Genomic DNA, 23,826 nt, shown 5'->3' on the forward strand with positions numbered 1-23,826 from the left:
GGAGAGTGGTGGACGGGCTGTCGTCATCTATTTTCTTGTGGACCTTTTTGCAATTTCTTACTTTTGTTTTCTTAAATGCTGCTGTGACTCCTGAATTGCCCCTCGGGGATAAATAAAGTATTTTCTATTCTGTTTCTATTCTATTCTCTGTTTGTTTTAGCCAACACATGTGTGCCACTACACCTGTCAAATCTCATTTGATCAAAATATGTTTTCTAAATAGGTTTTTTTCTTAAAATAAAAAAAACAGTTAGACAAAACTTTTCAGCTCATAAAAGCACACATAAAAACAAACCTTAATGAAACAGAGGTTGGAGCATCATTCAGAGTTCTGAGCAGGTCTGAAAAGAGGTTTTAGCGCAGTGATGTGATGTGAGTGTGTCAGTGCAGTCACGGGGCAGGGATGGTGGAGTTAGAAACAAAAAAACAAAAACTCTAAATTAATAATGTTTCTGTCCTTTGTGAGATTCAGGTACTGTGACTCAAACATCAGAGCGCCTAAAGCAGCAGTAGCTGTGGTTCACATTCTTCCCCTGACCCTCTCCTCTGGTTGGATTTAAACTCCAAACTTTCCGATCGCAGTAATTGAAGCCTGGCACATCCCGTTTATCCTGCCACCATGCTGACCTCCATGTTGACCTCTATGCCTTTTACGCACTTCCCAAGATCAAATCTCTGACCTGCTGTGCTTCATTACAGTCTTTAAGATACTTGTCAGCAGCTCAGCAACCCCTAAAATATTTTCTCATTTGGCTCTAAATCCTTTGGTCACGACAATAGGGTGTAAACTCTTAGGAGTGGAGTTCATGCGAGGTTGTGGTATTATCCATGTGAAGCGCTTAATACGACTTTAGTGATCAGGCAGCTCTACTTTGACTTCAGCATCCAGAGTTGAAACTCTGCTGTCAAAGAGTTTCTGTCCTCCTTTTCTCAATAAACTAAATCAAGTCGTTGTCTTCTCTGATAAGAAAACACTAAACTCCAACTGGTGATCGATCAGACTTACTAACCCGTATCCTTCGATGAAACACGTTTGGGAATTTATATATTTTTCTCTGTATTTTTTTTTTGTTCCTTTCACTTTAATTTGCTGATTTTGAATATTTATCCCCACAGACAAACCAATAACTGCTTCCCATCAGCTACAGTAATTAGTTTTTGATTTCATCATCACTTTGTTTTTTCCTTTAATTTTTCTTCTTTCTTTGCTTGTTTCTGTTTCCCTTCTTTTCTATCTCACCAGGGCAGCAGGGACAAAATGTTTCAGGTATTTATTCACCCCTAAATAGTTTTACCTCCTTGTGTTTGCACATCACAGCAGCTTTTAAAGCCAGGGGACAGTGTGTTGGACTGATTGAGAATCTGCTGATTGTGCACTAAACCTAAGGATTTGCCCCCTCCAATTCCTCCTCATTGCTGTACTATCTGTGGTGTGTTTTCTAACATATACACTGTGCGTTGTACAATCCTCTTTAGAGCACTAAGGCCTGGTTATCAGGGTGTAGCACTGTGATGTATCAGCAGCTAAAGCAGTGCAGACGATGCTACACTTCCACATGTTTCAATAAGACTGCAGGTTTCTATCCAACATACTCAAACACGCCTCCTCAGGGATCCTCTCCTGATTGGTTGTGTGCTTGATTAGGCTTCGCAGATTAAATGTTGGCGAGTCTTCAGAGAATCCATATCTGAACATAACATGATGAAAAACACTCTGTGCTTTGTGCTTTTCCCTCATGGTTCACCCTCTGAATCTCTCTCTTTCTCCTTCATCCCCCTCTCCTCTCTCCTCTCATCTATCAAAGGTCAGAGTTCGTGACGTGGAGCAGAAATGCAGGTCACAGAGTGAACTCTACAACCAGCTGTCCAAGGAGCTGCTGAATTTCCATTTGCAGTCAGACACTGTGGACATCCAAATAATTAACCCCAGTTTCAGGTCCCAAAACCCACTCTCGGCAGAGAAGAAACTTCCACAGGTCCTGGAAGGATTCAAAGCACAGACAGGAACAGGTGGGCTCAAACCAAACCTCAAACATGTGCCATCCTGGGAGTCCTGCATGTGGGTTTATCACACGTCTGTAAACAGGTCTCAGAGAATTCTGCTGCACATACAAAAAAGAAAAAGCCTTGATGAATTCTACTTTCTTACTTGAGGTGTGCTGCTTTGTTATCCACTTACAGTACAGCGTCAGATGCTTCAAAATGCAGGCACCTCTGTGGGTGAAGGTGTGGTGTGTTCTTAGGTACAATATAAAGAACATAGTACTTGAAGGCATTCAGCAGAACAGACCGTAGAAATAGAAAATAATTTTCATAACTATGTTTGAGTCTGTGTAAAATCACCTGTGTATGGAAACAGTTGTGTTGACCTGGGATGAGCCTTTGAGTGCCTAGCCCTTAACAGACCAATATAACCATAGATATATATCATCACTAACACACATTTGTCAGTGTAAGTCTTTGTACTTAGTGGTCTACTGCAGAACACACAGCAGCATAAAGACTAAACACTTGACAAATGGACGATCATACAAAACTTACACTCAGGTGCTTTTTATCCTTAAAGGTTCCCGTCACTTCATAAATGTGAGGGTAGATCAAGGGAGCATTTGGATCAAGTTCACTTCAAGTCCAGAAACTGGAGAAAAAATATATACCCTCTAAATATTTGATTCACAACAACAGTTATAGACTTTTAAATGATTCTGCAGACATGTTTGTTTGGAAAGGTTCAGGCTCTGAAACCAGACAGCTCAGAAGGAATGTCATAGGAAGGGTTTCTATAAGTCCTCCATGGTCAAATAAAAACTTACAGTACATTTATAAAATAACTATCATACAAACATTGTCTACCTTAAATGGTGAACTGTGCACAGGCTGCTGGTCTAAAATGAAAGCCCTGAATGTTAAGCAGAAAAAGTTCATGCAGCACGTAACACTGCAGAAAACTGCCCACTGATCGTCTGGGGTCAGACACCTGAGGGACAGGTGAACTTTGGTCTGTGATGATGGACCGAGGAGGTCGGAGCTCATTAAAGGACTGATTTTACAGAAACCACTTCGAGAAAGAGTTTAATAAACAGAGCATTGATATGTTATTTCAGGGTTGATATGTCAGGAAGAGCTGGTGGACCTCAGTCATCCTCAGAATCAAACATGGCCCTCTGTGAAAAACAGTTTGGACCCCCTGCTGTAGAGAAAACCTTGAACTGGATCAAATGTGAACAGAGAGCTGAAGACCAGGGCAACACTGCTTAATCCTGATCAGTATCTGTCCTAACTGATCAGGGACCTGATGTATGACAGGAACCTGGTGTCACACATTAGTATTCTGTTGACACGACCTGCAGAGCCAGCAGACAGAGGGGATCAGGGATGTAGATTTATACAGTGTGCCACAGACCACAGGTCTCTGAAGGGCTGAAAGCCTCTTTTATCTTTTTCTGCTCCTGAAACAAACAGAAGCCTCACTGAGGCTTTCTGCTAATGTAAGATATGACCCCCTCACTAAACACATGAAGCCCCCAGAAACACAGCTATCCACAGTTTCATACTTCACGTCTTTCTTTCTTTTTTTCTTTCTTTCTTTCTTTCTTTCTTTCTTTCTTTCTTTCTTTCTTTCTTTCTTTCTTTCTTTCTTTCCTTTTTTCTTTCTTTCTTTCTTTCTTTCTTTCTTTTTTTCTTTCCTTTTTTCTTTCTTTCTTTCTTTCTTTCTTTCTTTCTTTCTTTCTTTCTTTCTTTCTTCTTTTCTTTCTTTCTTTCTTTCTTTTTTTTCTTTCTTTCTTTCTTTACTTCTTTCTTTCTTTCTTTCTTTCTTTCTTTCTTTCTTTCTTTCTTTCTTCTTTCTTTATTTATTTATTTATTTATTCACATTTTTATGTCTTTCTTCAATTTTTCTTTCATCATTTCTGTTTTTTGACTTCTTGCTTTACTTCCGCCTTTCTCCACTTCTTACTTTACTTCTTTCTTCACTTCTTTCTTTACTTCTTTCTCAACTTCTTTCTTCACTTCTTTCTCCGATTCTTTCTTTACTTCTTTCTTTACTTCTTTCTTTACTTCTTTCTTCACTTCTTTCTCCGATTCTTTCTTTACTTCTTTCTTTACTTCTTTCTTTACTTCTTTCTTTACTCCTTTCTTCACTTCTTTCTCAACTTCTTTCTTCACTTCTTTCTCCGATTCTTTCTTTACTTCTTTCTTTACTTCTTTCTCAACTTCTTTCTTCACTTCTTTCTTTGTCTTTCTTCACTTCTTTCTTTTTGTCTTTCTACACTTCTTTCTTTATGTCTTCTTTTCTTCACTTTTTCTTTACTTCTTTCTTCACTTCTTTCTTCACATCTTTCTTTATCTCTTTCTCCATTTTTTTCTTTATGTCTTCTTTACTCCACTTCTTTCCTTACTTCTTTCTTCACATCTTTCTTTACTTCTTTCTTTATGTCTTCTTTTCTCTTTCTTCACTTCCTTTTTCACTTCTTTCTTACGGTCTCTCTTTCCTCACTTCCTTCCAACATTTCTCCCTGCATCCTTCCCCCGAGGACCCTGGTGGTATTTAAGAACGAATGCATTGCAGATGTGAGATGTTGATGGGTGTGGAGTAGCCTTTGCCAGGATAAGTGTTTGCTGTGCACTCACTTCAACAGGAGATCGATAGCTGTGTGATGAGCAGCCAATGGGTGCAGAAGGAATGACAGTTGCTCTTTATTTGCTATGGAAATCAATGTCTCCTAGGTGATGAGAGTGCAGCAAACACACAGCCGCTGACCTCCCAGTTCTTGCCCTGTACAACACAGACTGGAGACAGAGAGAGACCCCAACTGCTGCCTGTCAAATCCAGCATCGTGACAACGGACCGCCCTAGCAGTCCTCGAAAGCCCACCTCCTCAGCGGTAACCCTAAATTCCATTGCACTGGTGCACACTTTTAACCAATCAGGTCAAGTGTTCATATTTCCACACTATGGCTCTCTTCACTGTCTCTGGAGTTCAAGTTTTATACCAAGCTTTGGTCCCCATGAATATCAATCCTCTGTTTCTTTTATCTGTCTGTAGATGGAGGATGAGGCTGGCTCGACACCCAGGTCCAAGCCTCGTTACACAGGCCAGGTCCGCCTTTGCACTGCCCGTTACAGGTGAATGTGGATGGCAGCCGTCACCTCAGTGTCAGTCAGTTTAATCTGCTTTCAGTTTGATCAAAGCTGCTGTTGTTATCTAAGGCCATGATCATTTCTTCTTTCAGCTACAACCCCTACGACGGACCAAATGAGCATCCTGAAGCAGAGCTCCCTCTTGTGGCTGGAAAGTATCTGTACGTGTATGGGACCATGGATGATGATGGCTTCTATGAGGGTGAGAGGAACACTGGCAGTCTTAAAAACATCCTGTGTCAGTGCAGGTTTGATGTGAGTGGCTCAGGTTGCAGGGCTTTGTAAAACTTCCTTTACAGGTTGGGAAGTACTGCACATCATATTCTCTGTTGGCCATGTCTGAAAGTTTGATTGCTGCTGGAAGTTATCTTTGGGGCCTGTGCTGCAGCGCCCACAGCCTCAGGTTCATGGTTCTGGCTGGAGCTCCCTGCTGCGGGCTGATTTGTTGTCCCATGGTACCTCCTCTGTTTTTTGAAGGGAACAATAATTCATCAAGCTGACATTAAACCCACTGACCTGCTGGTGTCAGTTCCTCACAGAATAAGTTCACCTGTGTGTGAGTACGCTTTGTGTCAGAGTCACTCAGAAAAGAGTCCTGTTTTCTTTCTACGTCTGGGAACTGGAGAGATCCTCTGTCTAAGCCCTTCAGAATTAGGAAGGCCTCTCCATCAGAGGCAATCCTAATCCCCCCAGCCAGTACTCTCAGCACAGCCTGCTGCAAACAGTCAAATTTAGATGCAGTCATTCATTAGCTGTGGGCAGTGCAATTGCATGGCATTGCAGAGGAGTACTGTATTTACCAGGCAGGAGGGAGACTCAGGCCTCAGACCAAGTTGTTGTCGAGATGGGACCTTAGCTTGATGACTAATCCAGCAGGGCTCAACTTAATCATCAACACACACCAACAACACCAACACACACATATGCAGACACACACGGATGGTCTTTCGCTCTCCAAGCCAGGGTGGAAAAAGGGATTGAAGGACAGGATGATACCGAGCTTTCTGGAAAGAAACTTCTGCCCTTTGGGGAAATAAAAGCTACAGGGTGGAGCTGTGCCAACCACAGCAGCTTCATGTTCAGGGCTTTTCCTGGAGATGTTCCCGAGAACTCAACCAAAGTTCAGGTTCTCTGAAGAGGAGTGTTTACCGGGAAGAGGATGAAAGAGCGCGCTTGAGCAGAAGCGGTAAATCTGACATCAGAGGGAATAATACATTGAGTGTTTACATATCTCCCACCTCTCAGTCACTGACTCATTTTCAGCCCTTGAGGAAAGCAGCTCCCACAGACCAGGGTGTGTGTTTAAGATCCAGCTCTCTTTCTGTTTCCTGTAAGAAGTCTCTGCTCATTTTAAACATGACTTTAAAGTTTCATTTCATCTCTTTTTAAACAGGGGAGCTGCTGGATGGACAGCGAGGACTTGTTCCCTCCAATTTTGTGGAGTTTGTTCAGGACAAGGAAAAACCAGCAATTAAGTCTGGAGAAGGAGGGGAAGACCTGGGCCCTCTGGATCATCGATGCCTGGCCTTGGTGCCAGTGGATGGAGGTGTCTCTCAAGATGACCTCCTGGGCTCTTCCAATGCCTTGGTCCCCTGTAGCAATGGGACAGGGGGACCGCTGGACCTGGAGGACCTGGCTGAGGATGTCGTGCCTTATCCCAGAAAGATCTCTCTGATCAAGCAGCTGGCACGGAGCGTCATCGTGGCTTGGGAGCCTCCCATAGTGCCTTTGGGCTGGGGGAACATCTCTGGCTACAACGTGTTGGTAGACAGGGAGCTTCGTGCCAGTATAGCATACGGGGGTCGGACCAAGTGTCTCCTGGAGAAGCTGGACCTGGATGGCTGCGTTCATCGCGTGTCGGTGGTGTGCGTCACTGACCGGGGCTTGTCGGACGAGCTGAGATGCACCTTGCTGGTGGGAGCCAACGTGGTGGTGGCTCCATGTGGTCTGCGTGTGGACGACATCCAGCGTGACACTGCCGAGCTCTCCTGGTTGCCCAGCAACAGTAACTATGGTCACACAGTGTTCTTGGATGGGATGGAACATGCAGTGATGAAGCCAGGGAGATACCGACTCCGCTTCCTCCACCTGAAGCCCCTGACAGTGTACAAAGTGACGGTGCTGGCACAGCCTCACCAGGTGCCGTGGCAGCTGCCACTGGAGCAGAGGGAACGGAAAGAAGCCGGGGTGGAGTTCTGCACTCAGGCTGCAGGTCAGCAAAGCTCACGGTGTTACAAAGAGATCCAGGATCAGTAATAGATGTTTACAGCACACATCTTCCTGCGGCCTTGTGCCTGATTCAAACATGTTAAAGTGCCAGTATGAAGCACAGACTGATCTCATAGATTGCTAACCTGCTGTGTAACAGAAATCCATGCACACTTTAGGCTCATATGCTGTCTGTTTGTGTAGAGGAGGCTCCGCTCTGCCTTACCCTGCCACTGTTGTGTATTGTATTTTGTCCAGGTCCCACACCATATCGCAGAACAGGTCAGACTCAAACATCAGTCCTGGGTTTCCTCTGTGTCTGAGCACTACATCACCTCCTGTTCAGAACCAAAGGGATGAAATGAAATGAGTGCTACGACACTTTGAGTCACTGCAGTGGGAATGATTGACATGTTTCAGCATAAGCAGTAAATTAAAGGGTTTGGGCAAAATGGCAATTTTCTCTTCCAAAAACTGAAAAGGTTTTCTCAAAATGTAGCATCAGTGTGATGATTGAACTAGTCTTTATCATGTAAACACACTTTGTTCTTAAAACCAAGTTCAAATGCCATTTTGCCCAAGTCTGCTCACTGCACCGAGCGCACCACTGATTAGAAAACAGCCATGCATCACAAGATATGATCAGTTATTAATTCAGATGAGTCACTTCCTCCAGCCCAGCCTGTAGTAACCAGAGCTGTAAAAGGAGGGCCGCACCGCCCCATCCAAACAGAAGCTTTTCACATGAATCTACATCACCCTCTGTTTGGATGCTACTGTGCATGCCACAGGCTGTGGATCAGGGAAGTGTAGGAGAGAGTTAGCTACCAGGGCTTCTACCAGTTGGCCCAGTAGTCTACATTGAGACTGTGAGACAATGTTCTGTCCTTAACAGCAAAGGACCAATAACTGAAACTAGAGTCCTGGGGAAATAGCCAAAGAACTACAGTTTCTGACTAAGCACCCCCACCTGATGACTTAGTGTAGGTGATCCAGTTTTTTAATTTTAATAACTTATCATATAAACTACGACACCTGAATGTCCCTCACAACATGGTCACGTGATCACAGGAATCTGCATGAGCTGTTTCCTGCCTGCAGTGTCAGTCATAGGGTTGGGTACCTTTCACATTTGAAACGATCCGGTACCGATGCCCAGTACCTGGTAATCGGTACAGTACTCCACGGTCCCAATTTTCAGTACTTTTTTGTGTTTATGTGGAAAAAAAATCAATTTGTTTGATAATAAAGTATAAAATTCAATCAATTTAACATATTTATCATTCAGTATATAACCTTGCAATGCTGTGTTCATATCCAGCATAGAAAATTACCTACTTGTCCACTCCCTCACAGTCCCAAGGATGTGTCCAGGTACCTAAACAGGGTACCTTTTGATTTTACGTGAATTGGTGCTCTGCACTTTTGACAGAATTTGGTTGGTACCTATAAAAGCACCTAATTCGGTACCCATCCCTAGTCAGTCAGAGGATTCTTTCACACAGTGAGCTGAGCCAGGGGAATAAAGTGAACCCAGTGTGTTTTCTGCTCAGCCCTCTTTGGTGTTTGAGTATTTAAGTGCATGGTTGTGTGTGGGCCACATGTGCATCTGATGAATGCCTCATTCCTCTTTCACTTGGACATACACACTTTTTTTCATAATGCTAATTAATGCACACATTTTCTTTCCTTATAACTTTTCTCTCACCCTCTCAGGACCTCCCCAGCCTCCTGCGGATGTGCAGGTACTCTGTGGGCAGGCCCCAGGGGTCCTGCAGGTCCGCTGGAAGCCTCCCATCCTTTCTCCTACGGGCACGTCTAATGGTGCAAATGTAGTTGGGTACGCAGTCTGCACTAAAGGACAGCGGGTGAGTAAGTGATGAGTTCACTGTGGGTTTAACAGTCTGTTTTGCTCTATTTGAGCAGAGAGAATACAGAGAACATGGAGACATAATGTAGACATACGTAAACTTCAAAAAACAGTTTAACCACGTCTGAGCCTGGTGAGACACAAGTGTTTAACCCACAGACAGGAATGTATGCCTCTGTGGTTGATCTAACTGTATGTCATTAGTTCCACAACAGTTCCACCTACCTGTGGATCATGTGCAGTGTAACACCCTAAAATCTCAGGTCTGTGAATGGATCTCTGACTCCCTCTGGTGTCTGGTGTCTGAATATGAAAATCAACAATCAACATGTTTTGGGGTTTATGTGTATATATATATATATATATATATATATATATATATATATATATATATATATATATATATATATATATATATATATATATATATATATATATATATATATATATATATATATATATATATATATATATACATATATATATATATATATATCATGGCTTATTTTGTCACACATGAAAGAAAAAATTAAACAGGAGGAATATGTTTAGCTGACAGCCTTTGGACACACCAGAGCTGTGTTGGCCCAGTGTTGCTTACTGGGGGGTGGGGGGGTGGGGGTGCAGATACGGTTCAGTGGATGCAATGAACAATGAATGCGCCTCTGCTGATGTGCCCATGTTGCTTCCTGTTTCTGGCTGCAGATAGCAGAGGTGTTGTACCCGCTGGCAGACTATGTTAGCATTGAGCTAACGAGGATTCAGTGCCTGGAGGCTCGGGAGGTGATCGTCAGGACACTGTCAGTGCAGGGAGAATCCCAGGACTCCCAAGTCGCCTCCATTCCAAACAACCTGCTTGTGCCTCCTCCTGCCATTCCCCTGCCACCCCCAGTGCACCCTCATCCAGGCCCCCCCGCACACCCTCACCCTCAGCCCCACCTGCAATCTCCTCACCTTTCTCACACCACACCCCAACTTCCTGCTCCACCTCAGGCACACGGACAGCCACTCCCACCCCATCCTACCCACCCTCAACCCCATCCCAGAATTCCTCATCCCGGCGGACCCCCACAGCCCCAACCTCAGCACCGAGCTCCGCATTCTCAACCTCGACTGCAACATCTCCAGCCCCGCCAGCCCCACCAGGGCCCCAGGCCCCAGCACCAACTGCCTCTGCTACCCCACCCCCACCCCCACCCTGTACCTCAGAGACCAGTATGTGCCAGAGACCTGGATGCCAAAGATCACCAGGGGGGAGCTGTCCAGCCTGGCCAGCCCGGCTGGGACCCCACACGCTCCCCCTCTTCACAGCCTCCCGTGCCAATGCATGGTCACACTCTTGAGGCCCCACAGCCTGCCAATCCACGCTCCCCGTCCCCTCAGAGGATACTTCCACAGCCACGGGGAACACTCATCCCGGACACCGTGGCCAAAGCCATCGCCCGGGAAGCAGCACAGAGGGTGGCAGCAGAAAGTGTCAAGGTGAGGAGTCAAAGACAGCTTCTTTCATAATTCAAAGTGAAAGTGACTGCATGGGTTAGCTTCAGTGGAAAATCACAGATCCTGTTGTTGAACTCTCAAAACTTAGATGCCAGACCCACTTCAGGACAAAAACCAACAGAACTCAGTAAGTTTGTCACTGGGGGACCTCAGATATAACCGTTTTCATTTGGTTAATGACAATTATGACAAGAAATCTTCACTAACAATCCATTTTTCAGCATCGGACACAGGACAACAATGAGCTGAAATAATTCACTGATGAGAACTGACAAACGCAGCTTTTGTTTTCATTAATGAGACCATGATCCCACTGTGTGTGTTATCTGACACAATACCAGCCAAGCTTCCTCTTACCAGTGTTTAGAAATCTGCTAATCATGTTTAGTCAGACTTTTGGTCCAATGTTCGTCTTTTACTGCAGACGTATCCAAGCGCTGTTGTAAATGTGCAGTGCAGTCCATGTGTTGTCCACAGCACAGTGTCACATAGAGAGTGTTTTCTTCCTTGGTTGACTAGGAGTGAGGATGAGTTTTCTATAAGTTCACTTGTTCTGGGTGTAATGTCCTGACCCTCCTCTCATAGATCAGCACAGCAGAACATCACACATTACACAAAGTGTTCAGAGAGAGAAACCATGCAGGTTTAAGCTCAGCCGTCATACCAACCACTGCCATATGAAAACACATTTAAATGTTTCAACTAAAAGTAAGGATACAATGTGTTTCTAAACTAAAACTATGAAGGTCAGAGAAGACTAAAGTGTGACTGATACTCAGAGACGAAAAAGACTGAGAGTCATTCTGAAAGATCTGCTGTCATGAACGCTGTGTCACTGAGTTTCTTCACTTCCATGGGTGTTTTCAGGGTGACAGGCGTCAGGGCAGATACGGAGAGCAGGGTCACACATTTCACCAGCATCACTCTGACGAGGAGGAGGATGATGAGGAGGGGTTTGGGCGTGGGCGCCGGAGAGGACCCTCAGTTGATGAGTTCCTTCGAGGATCTGAGTTAGGGAGGCCGGTAAGAACATCATGCATCACTCTGTAGACTCCTCCTGAACCTGAAACTTGAGTCTGTTTGTAGGAAACCTCTCAGGTGTGTGTTGAGAAGTGTGCAGGCATGCTTGGGTGGTTGCATGCATACACTCCTTTTCCCATGTCTTTGTGTTTTCATGTGTGTGTATGTGTTCACCTTTCCATGTGCGTTTGGTGTGTGCATGTCTGTCTGTGTGTATGTAAGTATGTATGTTTGTATGTATGTGGACTTAAACACTTGCGTCTGTGTGTTTGTGTTTGTGTGTGTGACTGTTAAAAGCCTCACTATAGTCACAATGAAGATTATCACAGCGAAAGCAGCCGGGGCTCTGACCTGTCTGACATCATGGAAGAGGATGAGGAGGAGCTGTACTCTGAGATGCAGCTGGAAGAGGGACGCCGGCGCAACTCACACAACACACCAAAGGTGCAGTTCTTTGCACTTATTTCAAACCCAAAAGCCATAACCATCCAAATCAGATCCCAGTAAGGTGAACTGCACAGGCACAGATACTTCAACTGAGACTGATGCCTTAACTCGCCTCCAATACGTGTTGGTAGTGTGTGTGCTGGGTTTAGTCTAACGTAGTCCAATGGAAAAGAAAGGAACGTTTGGCTGTAGAGACTTCAGTGTTTGAGAGTGACTGACAGGGTTTGAATGCTTTCAGGCAGGAGATCATTAGAAGTGATTAGACACTGCTGCAGCAACATCCCCATAGGCGGATTATCCAGTGTTGATCAACGTTTGTAATGTCTGAGTGATATTTTCATCCTGTCATTGAGCTGACTCCGTTATTAACTCAATCCTCTCTGTTGTGCAGTGTGACAATATTAGATTAGTGTGTAGCAGCAGCTTCAGCGGAAGCTGCATGATATGAGCAGAGGTAGCTGGGTGCCATGACAACAGATTCATTGTCAGGCTGCTGCAGCACCCTCCTGTTGTTTGAGGGTTTGATGTTGTTGAGGTTTTACTGTCACCATGGAGAGAGAGGAGGACAGAGGTGATGTGTATACCTCCAGGACCTTGGACAGAGACAGGAAGGGATGAGGGGACCCTTGGGTTCAATCCCAAACTGCCCCCCTACACACTCTCCCTCCACACTAAGCCACATTAAGGACTGTCCCAAATCCTGTAGTGCGGAGGGGGAGTGGACCATTCAGCCCTTCAACAGCAAGCCTGCATCGATGCACACTTTCAACGACTTTGACAGGAAGTGCAACAGCAAAATAGAGGAGAAATCAACACATAGATATAAGTGCTGCATGTATCAAACGTTTTCCCCACACCTCTGTCACACCAACAGAAACTCACAAGAAGTGTGGTTTAAAAAGATTACACAAAACAAGCAAATCTTACTCTGTGCTAACTTTGATTAGCTCATGCAGCCCTGGCACCTAAAACGTGAGCACAGTTGGCAGCATGAATTCATTTGTTTGATTGGAAATGTCAGATGGTAATAGCATCGAAAGACATGTGGGATCACTTAAGATTATTAGAAGTTAAAATGTAGCTCCTGGCATATTAATGGCTTCTGATTTTATGATTTTAAAAGAGAATAAATGAGACAGCTGGTGCAGCTCCAAACTCAAATAGTTCTCATTTCACACAAACAAGAGGCAGGGAAGCAGGTATCTGCCCTATCCCAATGAAATCCATGTGTGTGACTGTTATATGAGTGTCTAAGCGCCATTTTGGAAACATACAGCTCCTATCAACGCTGCACAGCAATCCTAGCGACTCGCAATCTGTGCCATAGTGTAACCGCTATGCACAGAGAGCGTCTTTTTGTTGCCATGGTGACAAGTATTCCGTGTTCAAGTAAAGTTAAGAGGGCTCCCCATTCCTGCCGGTCGTATTTATGCCCTCCCCCTTCAATCAAAGCGCCCTGCACAGCCAGGAGTGTGACTTCATTTGGAGTGACACTCAGTAAGGGGAGGCGTAGTGTGTAGGGGATGATTTGGGATTGAGCCTTGGTGTGGGTGTGTTCAGCACCTTGGACAAAGACAGGGAGGGATACAGCACTGTTTGAGTCAGTGTGTTTCACACCTTGGGCAGAGAGAAGGAGGGTAGAAATGACTGTATAGTGAGTGTATTCAGTACCTTGGAGAAGGATAAGGGAGGGCTGTGGAAAAAGTTAGTGTGTGTTAAGCACCTTTAACAGAGACAGAGAGGGGTAGGAGACTTCATACTAAAGTGTTTTCAGTACCTTCAAAGGACACAGGGAGGGATGAGAATGGGAATGTTTTTTTTGTTCAGCACCTTGGATGGAGACAAAGAGGTGTGAGGGTACAGTTTGTGTATTCAGCAGCTTAGACGGAGACAGAGGGAGTGAGAAAAGAGAAACATTTTTCATCAGCACCTTGTACAGAGACGGAGAGGATTGAGAAAAGAAAAAGTTTTTGTTTGCACATTGGACAGAGACAGGAAGGGTTGAGGAAAGAGAAAGTTTCTGTTCAGCACCTTGGACAGGGACAAAGATATGAGAGAACGCAAAGATTTTGTTCAGCACCTTGAACAGAGACAGAGAGCAATAAGAAAGTCAAAGATTTTGTTCAGCACCTTGGACACAGACAGAGAGGAATGAGATTAAAAAAAGTTTTTGTTCAGGACCTTTGACACGGACAGGAAGGGTTGAGGAAAGAGAAAGTTTTTATTCAGCGCCTTGGATAGAGACAGGAAGAGAAAGTTTTTGTTCAGCACCTTCTCAGAGACAGAAAGGGTTTAGAAAAGAGACAGTTTTTGTTCAAGACCTTGGACTCAGACAGGAAGGGTTGAGGAAAGAAAAAGTTTTTGTTCAGGACTATGGATAGAGACAGAGAAAATGAGAAAAGAAAAAGTTTTTGATTAGCACTTTGGACACTGACAGAGAGGAATGAGAAAAGAAAAAAGGTTTTGTTCACACCTTGGACAGAGACAGGAAGGGTTGAGGAAAGAAAAAGTTTTTGTTCAGCACCTTGGACAGAGACGGGATGGTATTGTTGAACTGTCGCTTTAGTGTGTTCAGCACCTTGAACAGTGACAGGGAGGAGTGATGGTACAGTTTGGCTGTTTTCCAAACCGCCCTGTCATACAACATTGGAATGTAGTATGTAGTATGTAGTAGGCACTACATACTACATACTACATGTGAATGTAGTATGTAGTAGGCACTACATACTCCCAACTGCTGTTGCCTGTAGTATGTAGTATGACTGTTCTTCTGGGTCTGTTTTGTGGTACACTCTGGTTTCCAGTCTTGGAAGGTGGGCTACAGATGATGGTGGGTTTTTTTGCCTTTAATATAAATATACGAAACAAGCAATTGGCAGATCTTGGCATTTGGTTATTTTGAATCATATCAAACAGAATCATCATTCTTGAATTCTAATCTTACACTAAAAGTTGTAACGTTTACTGAAAATAAATCTAAAAGGGACTTTTAATTTTTACAGCTGATGTAATAAAAAAAACACTTCTGTATAATCCACATATGGTTTAAAAAGTGAATTAGTGATTTATATGGGCCAATGAATTTGTAGAAGTAAACACCTCTTTTATGACTGGAAGTGACCAGATTTACGGGTGTTTCTTTGCATTACTTCACTTCTGTCTCATGGACGGTCTAACGTTAGTGTTGTGTTGTATCTATAATGCTGATTAATTCCAGTAGATGGCAGTAATTCACCAAAACCCTGCCACCGCATAGACTAATAGTATGCCAGGTAGACTGGTCTGTTGCATACTGAGAAATGTTCCTGGATCAGTAGGACATCCAGGGATTTTTAGTATACTGCAGATTTTGCAAGTTTTGGCATACTACCTACTACAGACTGAATTTAGACTAAAATAGTAGGCACTGCTAGTGCAGTAGGCGGTTTGGAAAACAGCCTTTGTGTGTTCAGCACCTTGTACAGAGACAGGGAGATGCTGACTGTGATGCTGTCAGCCCTTTTGTGAAGAGAAACAGCTTTGTTACAGAGACATTAGCAGCTGGTAGCTTTGACACAACCTCACTTTTCTTTTTTTTCCACCTTTTCCCTGAGTTCAGCTGTGTTCTTTTAGTATCTGGTTCATTTGGAGATGTTAAACTGTCTCGTTGGCTTGTGTGTGTCTGAGTGTGTCTATGCGTCTGTGTTTCAGTGAGCCTGCCTATGAGTGCTGCATGACTTTGTTACATACATTTTGTACAAACACGCCAAAGTGTTTTTTTTTTCCCCCACACAGGTAATGTTTGTTTTTTTCCACATGTCCGTGAACACCTCATGAATGTTTGATGTTTGCAAACCTGCCCTGTGTTGATGTGCGTTGCAGACAAACACTACGTCTGGTGGCCGTCATGACCGGGAGGCTGGCAGAAGAGGTCATCATGGTGGTCCTCAGCCTCACAGAAGGCCTTTAATGGTCCCTTCTATTGGTCAGTATGGGCAGGTAGCTGAAGAGATGTCAGGAGAAGATCTTCATTCACTGTTTATGAACAATGCAAAATCAGTGTTTGTGCCACTTCACCTCTGTGTCTATAAACCATGCTCATACCCTCATACACTGCCAGTACAGTCTTAAAGACAGACATTTATAATTATCTTTAGCTATGAAGCCCCATGTTAAAACCAACTTTTGCTCCAATTCGTCTCGTCCTTTCCACTCCATCAGCACTTAAAATGTCTTGTTCCTATATTATTTTGCTGAACTACCGCACTGGAAGAAGTAATTTCTGTTTTTAATTTAGGAACAAATAGGATGTTTCTAACCGTTTTTTCTAGTTTTAAATCCTTAACATCATGTAAAATGTCCTCAGCACAGTGACAATTTGAAGGATGATGTAGTTAGTGGGTAGTTACGGGTTCTATGTCCCCAAACCAACCCCTAACCATACATGATCTCACTCATTACCCAACGATGCATAACAACAAAAAACGTAGATTAAAGATCATTTTACTGATTTTGAATGTATGAAAACAGTTTGTGAGTAGTCTCAATGATTCCCCTGTGGTTAGTGTTTCATGCTTGTTGTGGTCAGTTTGATAATGAACTGTCCTCATTCAGCTCCCCCTTTTCTCTGCTGTTAACTCCTCTTTGGAAATAGAGCTTGGTTAATGTCACAACTTTTACCTTTGCTGTCATCAGCACCACTCATTGCCTTAGTTTCTTTGTGGCGAGCGGTAACCCGAAATTTCTCCCACCTGCTCTGATGCCTTTGTTAGGCCAGCTGGACTGGAGCCTGTATGAACACCTCCCTGTTGTTTGGCCCGCTGAATGAGCATGCTAACCAGTAACGTGCGGTGAAGTCCATGACGAGGGAGGCAGGCACTCAGCTAAAGTTGAAACTTCTATATGTGTGTGTTAAATATACAGTGCACTGCTCACATTTGCTAATACAAACTGTTACTGGCCAACCCTGCCCCTTTAACGCGGTGACAGTCTGCTGTGTGTGCATATGTGCGCGCGTGTGACAGCAGAAGGAGAGACAGTCTGAGTGCACGCCGGTGTGTGTGGTGCGGGAGTACATTATTTTGGTCTTTGTCTCCTCAATAAATGTGCGGTTGTGCACAAGGTGCACCTTTTTTTCCTCCTCTTTAGTCTTTTCCTTCACTTTGGCCCGGACTCCTAGACACCGGTTACCAGCAACGAGCCAAGTTAATAAATGTTAATCAGCTTTCCCATCTACGGTTCAGAGACAGGCTGAAGTCCCAGAGTTAACATGACGAAATGCCAATTAAAACCTGAAACATACGTTCACCTGCATTTCAACAGGATTTACATCACAGGAGAAAGAGCAAAATATGAACAAAAATAACCTGTATCTCAACAACACAAGAACACAGGCCAGGCACCTCCGATATACGGCATTACAACCTGCGGAGGCAGAGAAGCACTGTGCCTCATCGATGCCCACGTTAATCAGTGTGAGACCTTAGTACGCATGCACGGACCTGCAAAACGTTGTGATTTCAAGTAAACGGTCTCTCTCTCTCTCTCGGAGTCTCTGCCTCTGACGCACATTACAAGCATGAAGCCAGTGCGAAACGCTGTCCATCCCCTCTGTTGGCCTCCCTCTTATTGACAAATTGTATGCGAACAACTGAAAAAAAATCATTTTGAAAAAAAAAAAAAAAGAATCTTGTTAGCCTAGGAGAGGCACTGCCTCCCCTGCCTCCCCTGACAGCACACCACTGATGCTAACCTAAACTTAATTGTTATGATGCTAACAGGAGCTAACAGTTTAACCTCACCTGATGGTCTATGGTGTCAACAAGCAGAAGCTGAGCTCTCCAAACTCTTTTCCAGGGGCTGATTTGATGGAGCAGTCGGCCTCTCGTGCCGCTCATTATGTGAAAGTTAATAACTGTGATCCAGAGGTTTTTGACCAATCAGAATCAAGCACACATGGGAGTACAGTAAAAAGGCCATGTAAAACAACTTAATGATAAAAAGAAAGCTCAGATTCACAGACTTCCAGCAGACTTACTGACAGCTCTCTAATGAGAAATGAGTTCATACCACAGAACAGCTGTTTTAGTAAGATACTCTACAATCTATAGATTGTTGACAAAACATTCAGCTTTCTGAAAGGAACCTCAGGATCCTGTTTTATTCTGACCTTTGCTTTGATGAGTGTAAAGTCATTCAGTCAAATTCCTCTTGGCCGAGTTGGGTCCAAAAAATTCCAATGAGTGTCTGTCATTGAGTGTCAGTAACATTTTGATTCTGGCCATCAAGGTTTTACATACTAGGCTGGGAGATATATCAAAGACTTATGAACCCTTAAAGGCTGTACGCCCTGTAACTGTCTCGGCAAAGGAACAAACCACCTGTAAGCTCATTTGACCAGGGGTTTCTCTAAGTCTCTGCTTAAAACACCTTTAAAAAACAAAATACAAAAACAAAAAAATATAATACCTTTTATCTCCTCAGAAATGTATTGCCCTTTTGGTCCATCTTTTCCTATCAGTAAATGGTTTTAAGGATTTTAATTTCTGAAACACTTTTTAACTTTACCAAGTAAACAGCTTCTTCTGTAAAGGTTATAGCTGCAATGATAAAACCCCAGAAGTTGGTTCTCTGTGTAAAATGTTCATTTCATGTAAATTTTGAAGGTTTGCAAGTCATTCAAACTCTAAGGGCTCTAATTTCGTGGCACAGCGCAGGGAGCGCAAGCCTGGCGCACCCCACGCAGTGTTAATTTCCTGTGCAGCACCCGTGCGCTGCCAATTTGGTAGACTGTCTGCGCAGAGATGGGTGTGACTGCGCGCCAGAGGGAGTTGACGGCGCACCAGGGGGAGGTGTCAGCAGATTCATGTTAGTGCAGTGACTATTTCGTGCCAAAAACAGTGCAGAAAGTGCGCTGAAAGCTCGCCAGCTCCAACCTGGTCTATCCTTGGCGCAAAGCGGAGCGCACCCTCCGCAGCTGTAATTTGGTGACAGGCGCACATGTGCGCACATGTCAACAAAGCCTCAGAGGCAGGTTCCAGAGTGTCAGGCACATTTTAATGCAGTAAACAATCACATCAATCACTATTTAATGTAACTGTCTGAACCAGCATATACATTTATATCTATATTAACTGTCCCGTCACATCTGATGTCAGATTAAAGCCGTTTGTCATAATGGAAAGTTAACCTGACGGCAGCTGGAAGTTTGATGCACATCTTACAATAAAACAATAAACAGCCTTAACATCTGATACTGAGTAAATATCTGGTTCTCTCATTTCATTTAATTCAAAGAAAAGAGGGAGAGAAAAGATGAAGAAAAAAAGAGACGAAATAAATGTATGTCACTCAGGATTTACCCGTGATTTCCCATATTTCTCTGTTTTAGTCTTTATTTTAAACGTGATCTAAAAAGATGGAGTACATTATTGTAAGGAGGATGAGGTGGAGACACCAGGAGAGTATACAGTATATCACCAAAGGTTCTGCTATTTGGCGATGACAAACCAGGAGTGCAGGTGGATCAAAAGTATTCTGAATGAATAAGCCAGCTGTGTAACTGTCTCTCATTTTGTTCTCCTATTAATGACAAAGGAACAGATTAAATCTGTCCCGGGAGCTGGCCCACACGGTGACACGCGTCGTGTCCTCCAATGCGCCCTGCTGTCCATTCTCCTGCTGCAGGGACAGCGGCTCTGACCGTCTCCACTACCAGGTCTTTCCAGCACACTGTTTCCACGGTGCTGGAGATCAGTCAGACCAATCAGACGCTGCGCCTCGGCCGCAGGGCATTTAAAGGCGAGGAGAGGCGCTCATTTGATTGGTGAAAACAGCGCTCGGCTGTGTTAAACCCACTTACGGCTTTTCTCCTCCCTCTCTGCCATTTGCGCGGAGGGAGGTGTGGAAGCGCACCTCTGCGCTCCCCTGCGCCTCCCTGTGCCTTCAGTGCGCCTCTCTTGGTACTGCAGAAAACTTGCAAAGTGCACTGGTCATGCCCTGTCCGCATGGTGAAGGCTGGCGCAGGGCAGGTGCACCTTTGCTTGCGCCTGGTCTATGAAATTAGAGCCCTGAGTGTTTACAAATAGTGCAAAGACATGTCAGAAACTGAGGTATCTAATGTTTGAACTGATATTCAGACACATGTCATTTGATTCCAGTGGCACACTTAAAAAAGTTGGGACAAGGAAAACTTAACCATAAAAAAATGTAATACTATAAAAAAATCTAAAAAACAACCACCTGGATGAACATCTGTCAATTAATCCTGTTTATTTGCAGCAGGTTAGTAATCTGATAGGAAGGTCAGTCTAGAGACTGAGTTTTGGCAGAAAAACAGACAAAGCTAACCTTTCTGTCAAAGACTGAATGAGCAAACAGTTCAACATGTTCTGAATCCGGTTTCTTAGTAAATTCCTGAAGGATTTGTGGATTTTATTATCTACAGTAAAAAAAATGGAGTTCATGTAAGTCCATGCAGGACATGGAAGTCATACGCCCAGCTGTGATCAGCTGACAGGCTGATGTTCTAACTTACCCCTCTTAACCAATCACAGCGTGTGTCTAACAACAAGGCGGTGTATTCAAATCTTGTCTTCACTCTCAGTTATTTCTGCTACCTCATTGTTGCTCGGCTGCTGCTGTCTCAATAATCCCACCTCCACCCCAGCCTCCTATTGAGCCTCATGTATGTATCTTATTGTTCTATATGCATCCATTTGATCTGTATGTATGTTGGGGGTTTTCTATGCACTCCCTGGAAAGCTCGAGCAGGCTGCTTGGCTAACCCCTCTGAAAAGCAGAGCTTAAATGCCAATTCTAACTCTATCTCTGCATAGAAAGAAAGAACAAGTAGCCAACAAACAGCTCCGGGTGTCTGTGCGGGTTGAAAACACACACAGCCCTGTGGTAAAAATCCCTGGGTGGGCTTTAAATCACCTCCAGAACCCACTGTCTGTGACTGCAACTCATTGTTCTGTCCACAAGCATTGACCAATAGTTTACCAGGTAAAGATTAAACCATTCATTTATTTAAAGGGACAGTGCATATTAAAGTGTGGGCTAACATGCCTCAGGAGGTGCCGCCAGTGCTGGACATTGTATACAACTTCTTGAGCAACATTTGCTGCCATTCAGACAATGTCTCTTACAGGGGGTACCTTTCTGAACAGATAACAACTGCATGGCTCTATAGTAGAAGAGTCCAGGTGCATGAAAAATGAGACCAAGGAGACCCCAGATGGTTTATCAGACAGTACTGATGAAAGTTGTGGTTATTTCCTTTGTACCTCTGTAGACTGACCTCAGAGCTAACATGTCACTCTGGTCACAGCGAACATACATTTGGCTCAGAGTTATCAAAGTTCTTACAGTTCAGTCAGGTCATACCCAGGTGAATCTCTGAGCTTAATTACAAAGTGTTGGAAGAGATGATCCACCCCAGTGACAAATGTTCCCCTCTTACAACAATAATTATCTGTAAGCATAACATTTAAAAAGAGCATGTGTTTTCTACAGGAAAGGAATATTTTCAGTTTTAGCATTGTCTTTGAACTATTTGAATGAACTGCAGAGTCACCATCAGATCAGCCAGGCAGTCACACTTCATGAGTGTGTGTTTGGGAAGAGGATGTTGAGCTTTGCATTGTGACCCCATCACTTTCTAACTGGTGTTTCCTGTAGAAGTAACCTCTGAGAATAACAGTGAGGGAAACTCCTACCCCATCATCGACGATGGTAACTATGGCAGAGTAGCTCGGCACAGGACGTGGCCATCCCGCAGGCACATGGGCGGCACCAGGTCTCCCCATGGTATGTGCCACAGCATGGTTACAGACATGCCACCATCAAATGGCATATGGCAACAAATAGCTGTGGACACGTGCAAGTGCCTGTTTCTATATCTAAAATAATGAATTATTATTGTGCTTTCAGTTGAACAGCATGACTGCACTGCATTGACATGGCGGCCCTGGCACTGGGGGCCTGGTATGAACTTTTCCACAAATGGATAATGATTGATTGACTGCTCAGAGAATGCTTCACTCACTGCACTAAACTCAAGATGCCTGCTAACCCCCCCCCCCCCTTTGTGGTTCAGTCGCGCCCACAGACCTTCCAATAAGAGCAGTCATGCATGAAATCTTAATGAATCATCAGTGGTTCAGAGCTCAGAGCGAGCACACATTCACTGCAATCTTCTTTCAGAGGTTTGACTTTCTATGGGTCTTAAATATCAGCTGTTGGAAATGCAGTCCTCCCTGACAAACTATTCTCAGTGCAGCAGCAACTTTAAAACCAAACCTTTGGTAGGCAAGCACATGCACATCTGGGAGAAATGCATTTCACATCAGGCTTGTATTTCAATGCTTTCAAATATAGCTTTTTCACAATAGTATGACACTCTGCTAGCTATATTTCACTTTAACCTCAGAGCTAAGGACTGACTTCCACAACCACTGCTTTAGACTTCCTGCTGTCACCAGGGTTGGCAGTTCATGGAAGTTTTAGATTTTTGCTTTAAGCCTAAAACAATTCACATTTTGGTTATTATGTGAAGTCACAGTACGTGCTTTGTGTGTTTTCTAGCTGCATGTGAGAGTCCTAGTGGTTTTGTGATTTTTCACACCCTGAGTCACAGTCTGAGTGCTGCACCATGGTTTGTCTTGCACCTCATCTGTCCTTCACTGCATCAAAAAGAGACAGAAATGTTGTGTGTGTGTGTGTGTGTGTGTGTGTGTGTGTGTGTGTGTGTGTGTGTGTGTGTGTGTGTGTGTGTGTGTGTGTGTGTGTGTGTGTGTGTGTGTGTGTGTATGTGTGTGTGTGTTATTGATGTCCTTTTAGGCATGGTTAAGACATCACTGTGTGGTAAATACACCCAGAAAGTTATATACGTGGAGCAGTATCTCGGTGAAGAGAAACTGCAAATTGAGTTTGTAAATATCCAAATGACTGTGTATCTTCCTCTTTGCTTGCTTTGTTTGTCATGAATGCTGAATTTCATTTTGTCTTCAATAATTTTAAGATGGCTACAGGGACCGTGATCGCCGCTCTCCCACGTACTACGATGAGTCAGAGCCTGAGGAGTCCTTCCGGATCTTTGTGGCTCTCTTTGACTACGATCCCTCATCCATGTCCCCAAACCCAGATGCGGCTGATGAAGAGCTTCCCTTCAAAGAGGGGCAGATCATTAAGGTGGTAGTTCATGATTACATTGCCACAGGGCTATGACTAAACCTCATGGTCTTAAACTCAGTGATTGTTTAATCCACGTTCCTATGCTAACCTATGGTCTGAGCAATGGTAGGCTGATAGAGTGAGACTACATGCAGCAGAGGTCAAAGTGGGTTTCCTACCTAGATTCAAGATTCAGCCTTAAACCACAGCTCTCTTAGACTGACAGGAGCCAGTTCTGGGGCTTCTGGGGCAGCTGATTTCGAAGCCTCCAGTGCACCTCAGAGTCCAGACCAGAGGTTGTAGTCCGAGAGAGATGCATCTTGATCAACATGCTTGGTCTGTTTTTTATTTTGACCTGTCCTCAGTCCTCAAAATGGAAGAAAACAGATGAATGAAGGGCTACGATAAGACCTCTATTTTGCTTTGGACACTTTTCTCAGTTACTTTCTTTTACCCTGTTGGGAAACTCGATGATTGAACAGAGCCT

The 23,826-nt window shown here is 44.0% G+C and overlaps 1 protein-coding gene across 8 annotated transcripts in view; it reads left to right on the forward strand.

Annotated features, from left to right (window-relative positions):
- Nucleotides 1–23,826, forward strand: part of rimbp2a (RIMS binding protein 2a) — a 107,577-nt gene that overhangs the window by 77,733 nt on the left and 6,018 nt on the right. For 6 of the 8 annotated variants that reach the window (XM_074689970.1, XM_074689969.1, XM_074689972.1 and 3 more), the window contains 12 exons: nucleotides 1,806–2,010; nucleotides 4,726–4,883; nucleotides 5,046–5,125; nucleotides 5,233–5,342; nucleotides 6,534–7,352; nucleotides 7,607–7,630; nucleotides 9,065–9,216; nucleotides 9,924–10,700; nucleotides 11,586–11,741; nucleotides 12,036–12,182; nucleotides 16,047–16,149; nucleotides 23,188–23,357. In XM_074689970.1, coding sequence (XP_074546071.1) covers nucleotides 1,806–2,010; nucleotides 4,726–4,883; nucleotides 5,046–5,125; nucleotides 5,233–5,342; nucleotides 6,534–7,352; nucleotides 7,607–7,630; nucleotides 9,065–9,216; nucleotides 9,924–10,700; nucleotides 11,586–11,741; nucleotides 12,036–12,182; nucleotides 16,047–16,149; nucleotides 23,188–23,357 — 2,901 coding nt within the window. The remainder of the gene's footprint in view (nucleotides 1–1,805; nucleotides 2,011–4,725; nucleotides 4,884–5,045; nucleotides 5,126–5,232; nucleotides 5,343–6,533; nucleotides 7,353–7,606; nucleotides 7,631–9,064; nucleotides 9,217–9,923; nucleotides 10,701–11,585; nucleotides 11,742–12,035; nucleotides 12,183–16,046; nucleotides 16,150–23,187; nucleotides 23,358–23,826) is intronic. The other 2 variants (XM_074689973.1, XM_074689975.1) reach the window with 2 other exon arrangements.

The sequence above is a fragment of the Halichoeres trimaculatus genome, unplaced genomic scaffold, assembly GCF_033239565.1.
Source record: "Halichoeres trimaculatus isolate MK-OKI-2021-1 unplaced genomic scaffold, fHalTri1.1 fHalTri1_scaffold_16, whole genome shotgun sequence".
NCBI classification, from domain to species: Eukaryota; Metazoa; Chordata; class Actinopteri; order Labriformes; family Labridae; genus Halichoeres; species Halichoeres trimaculatus.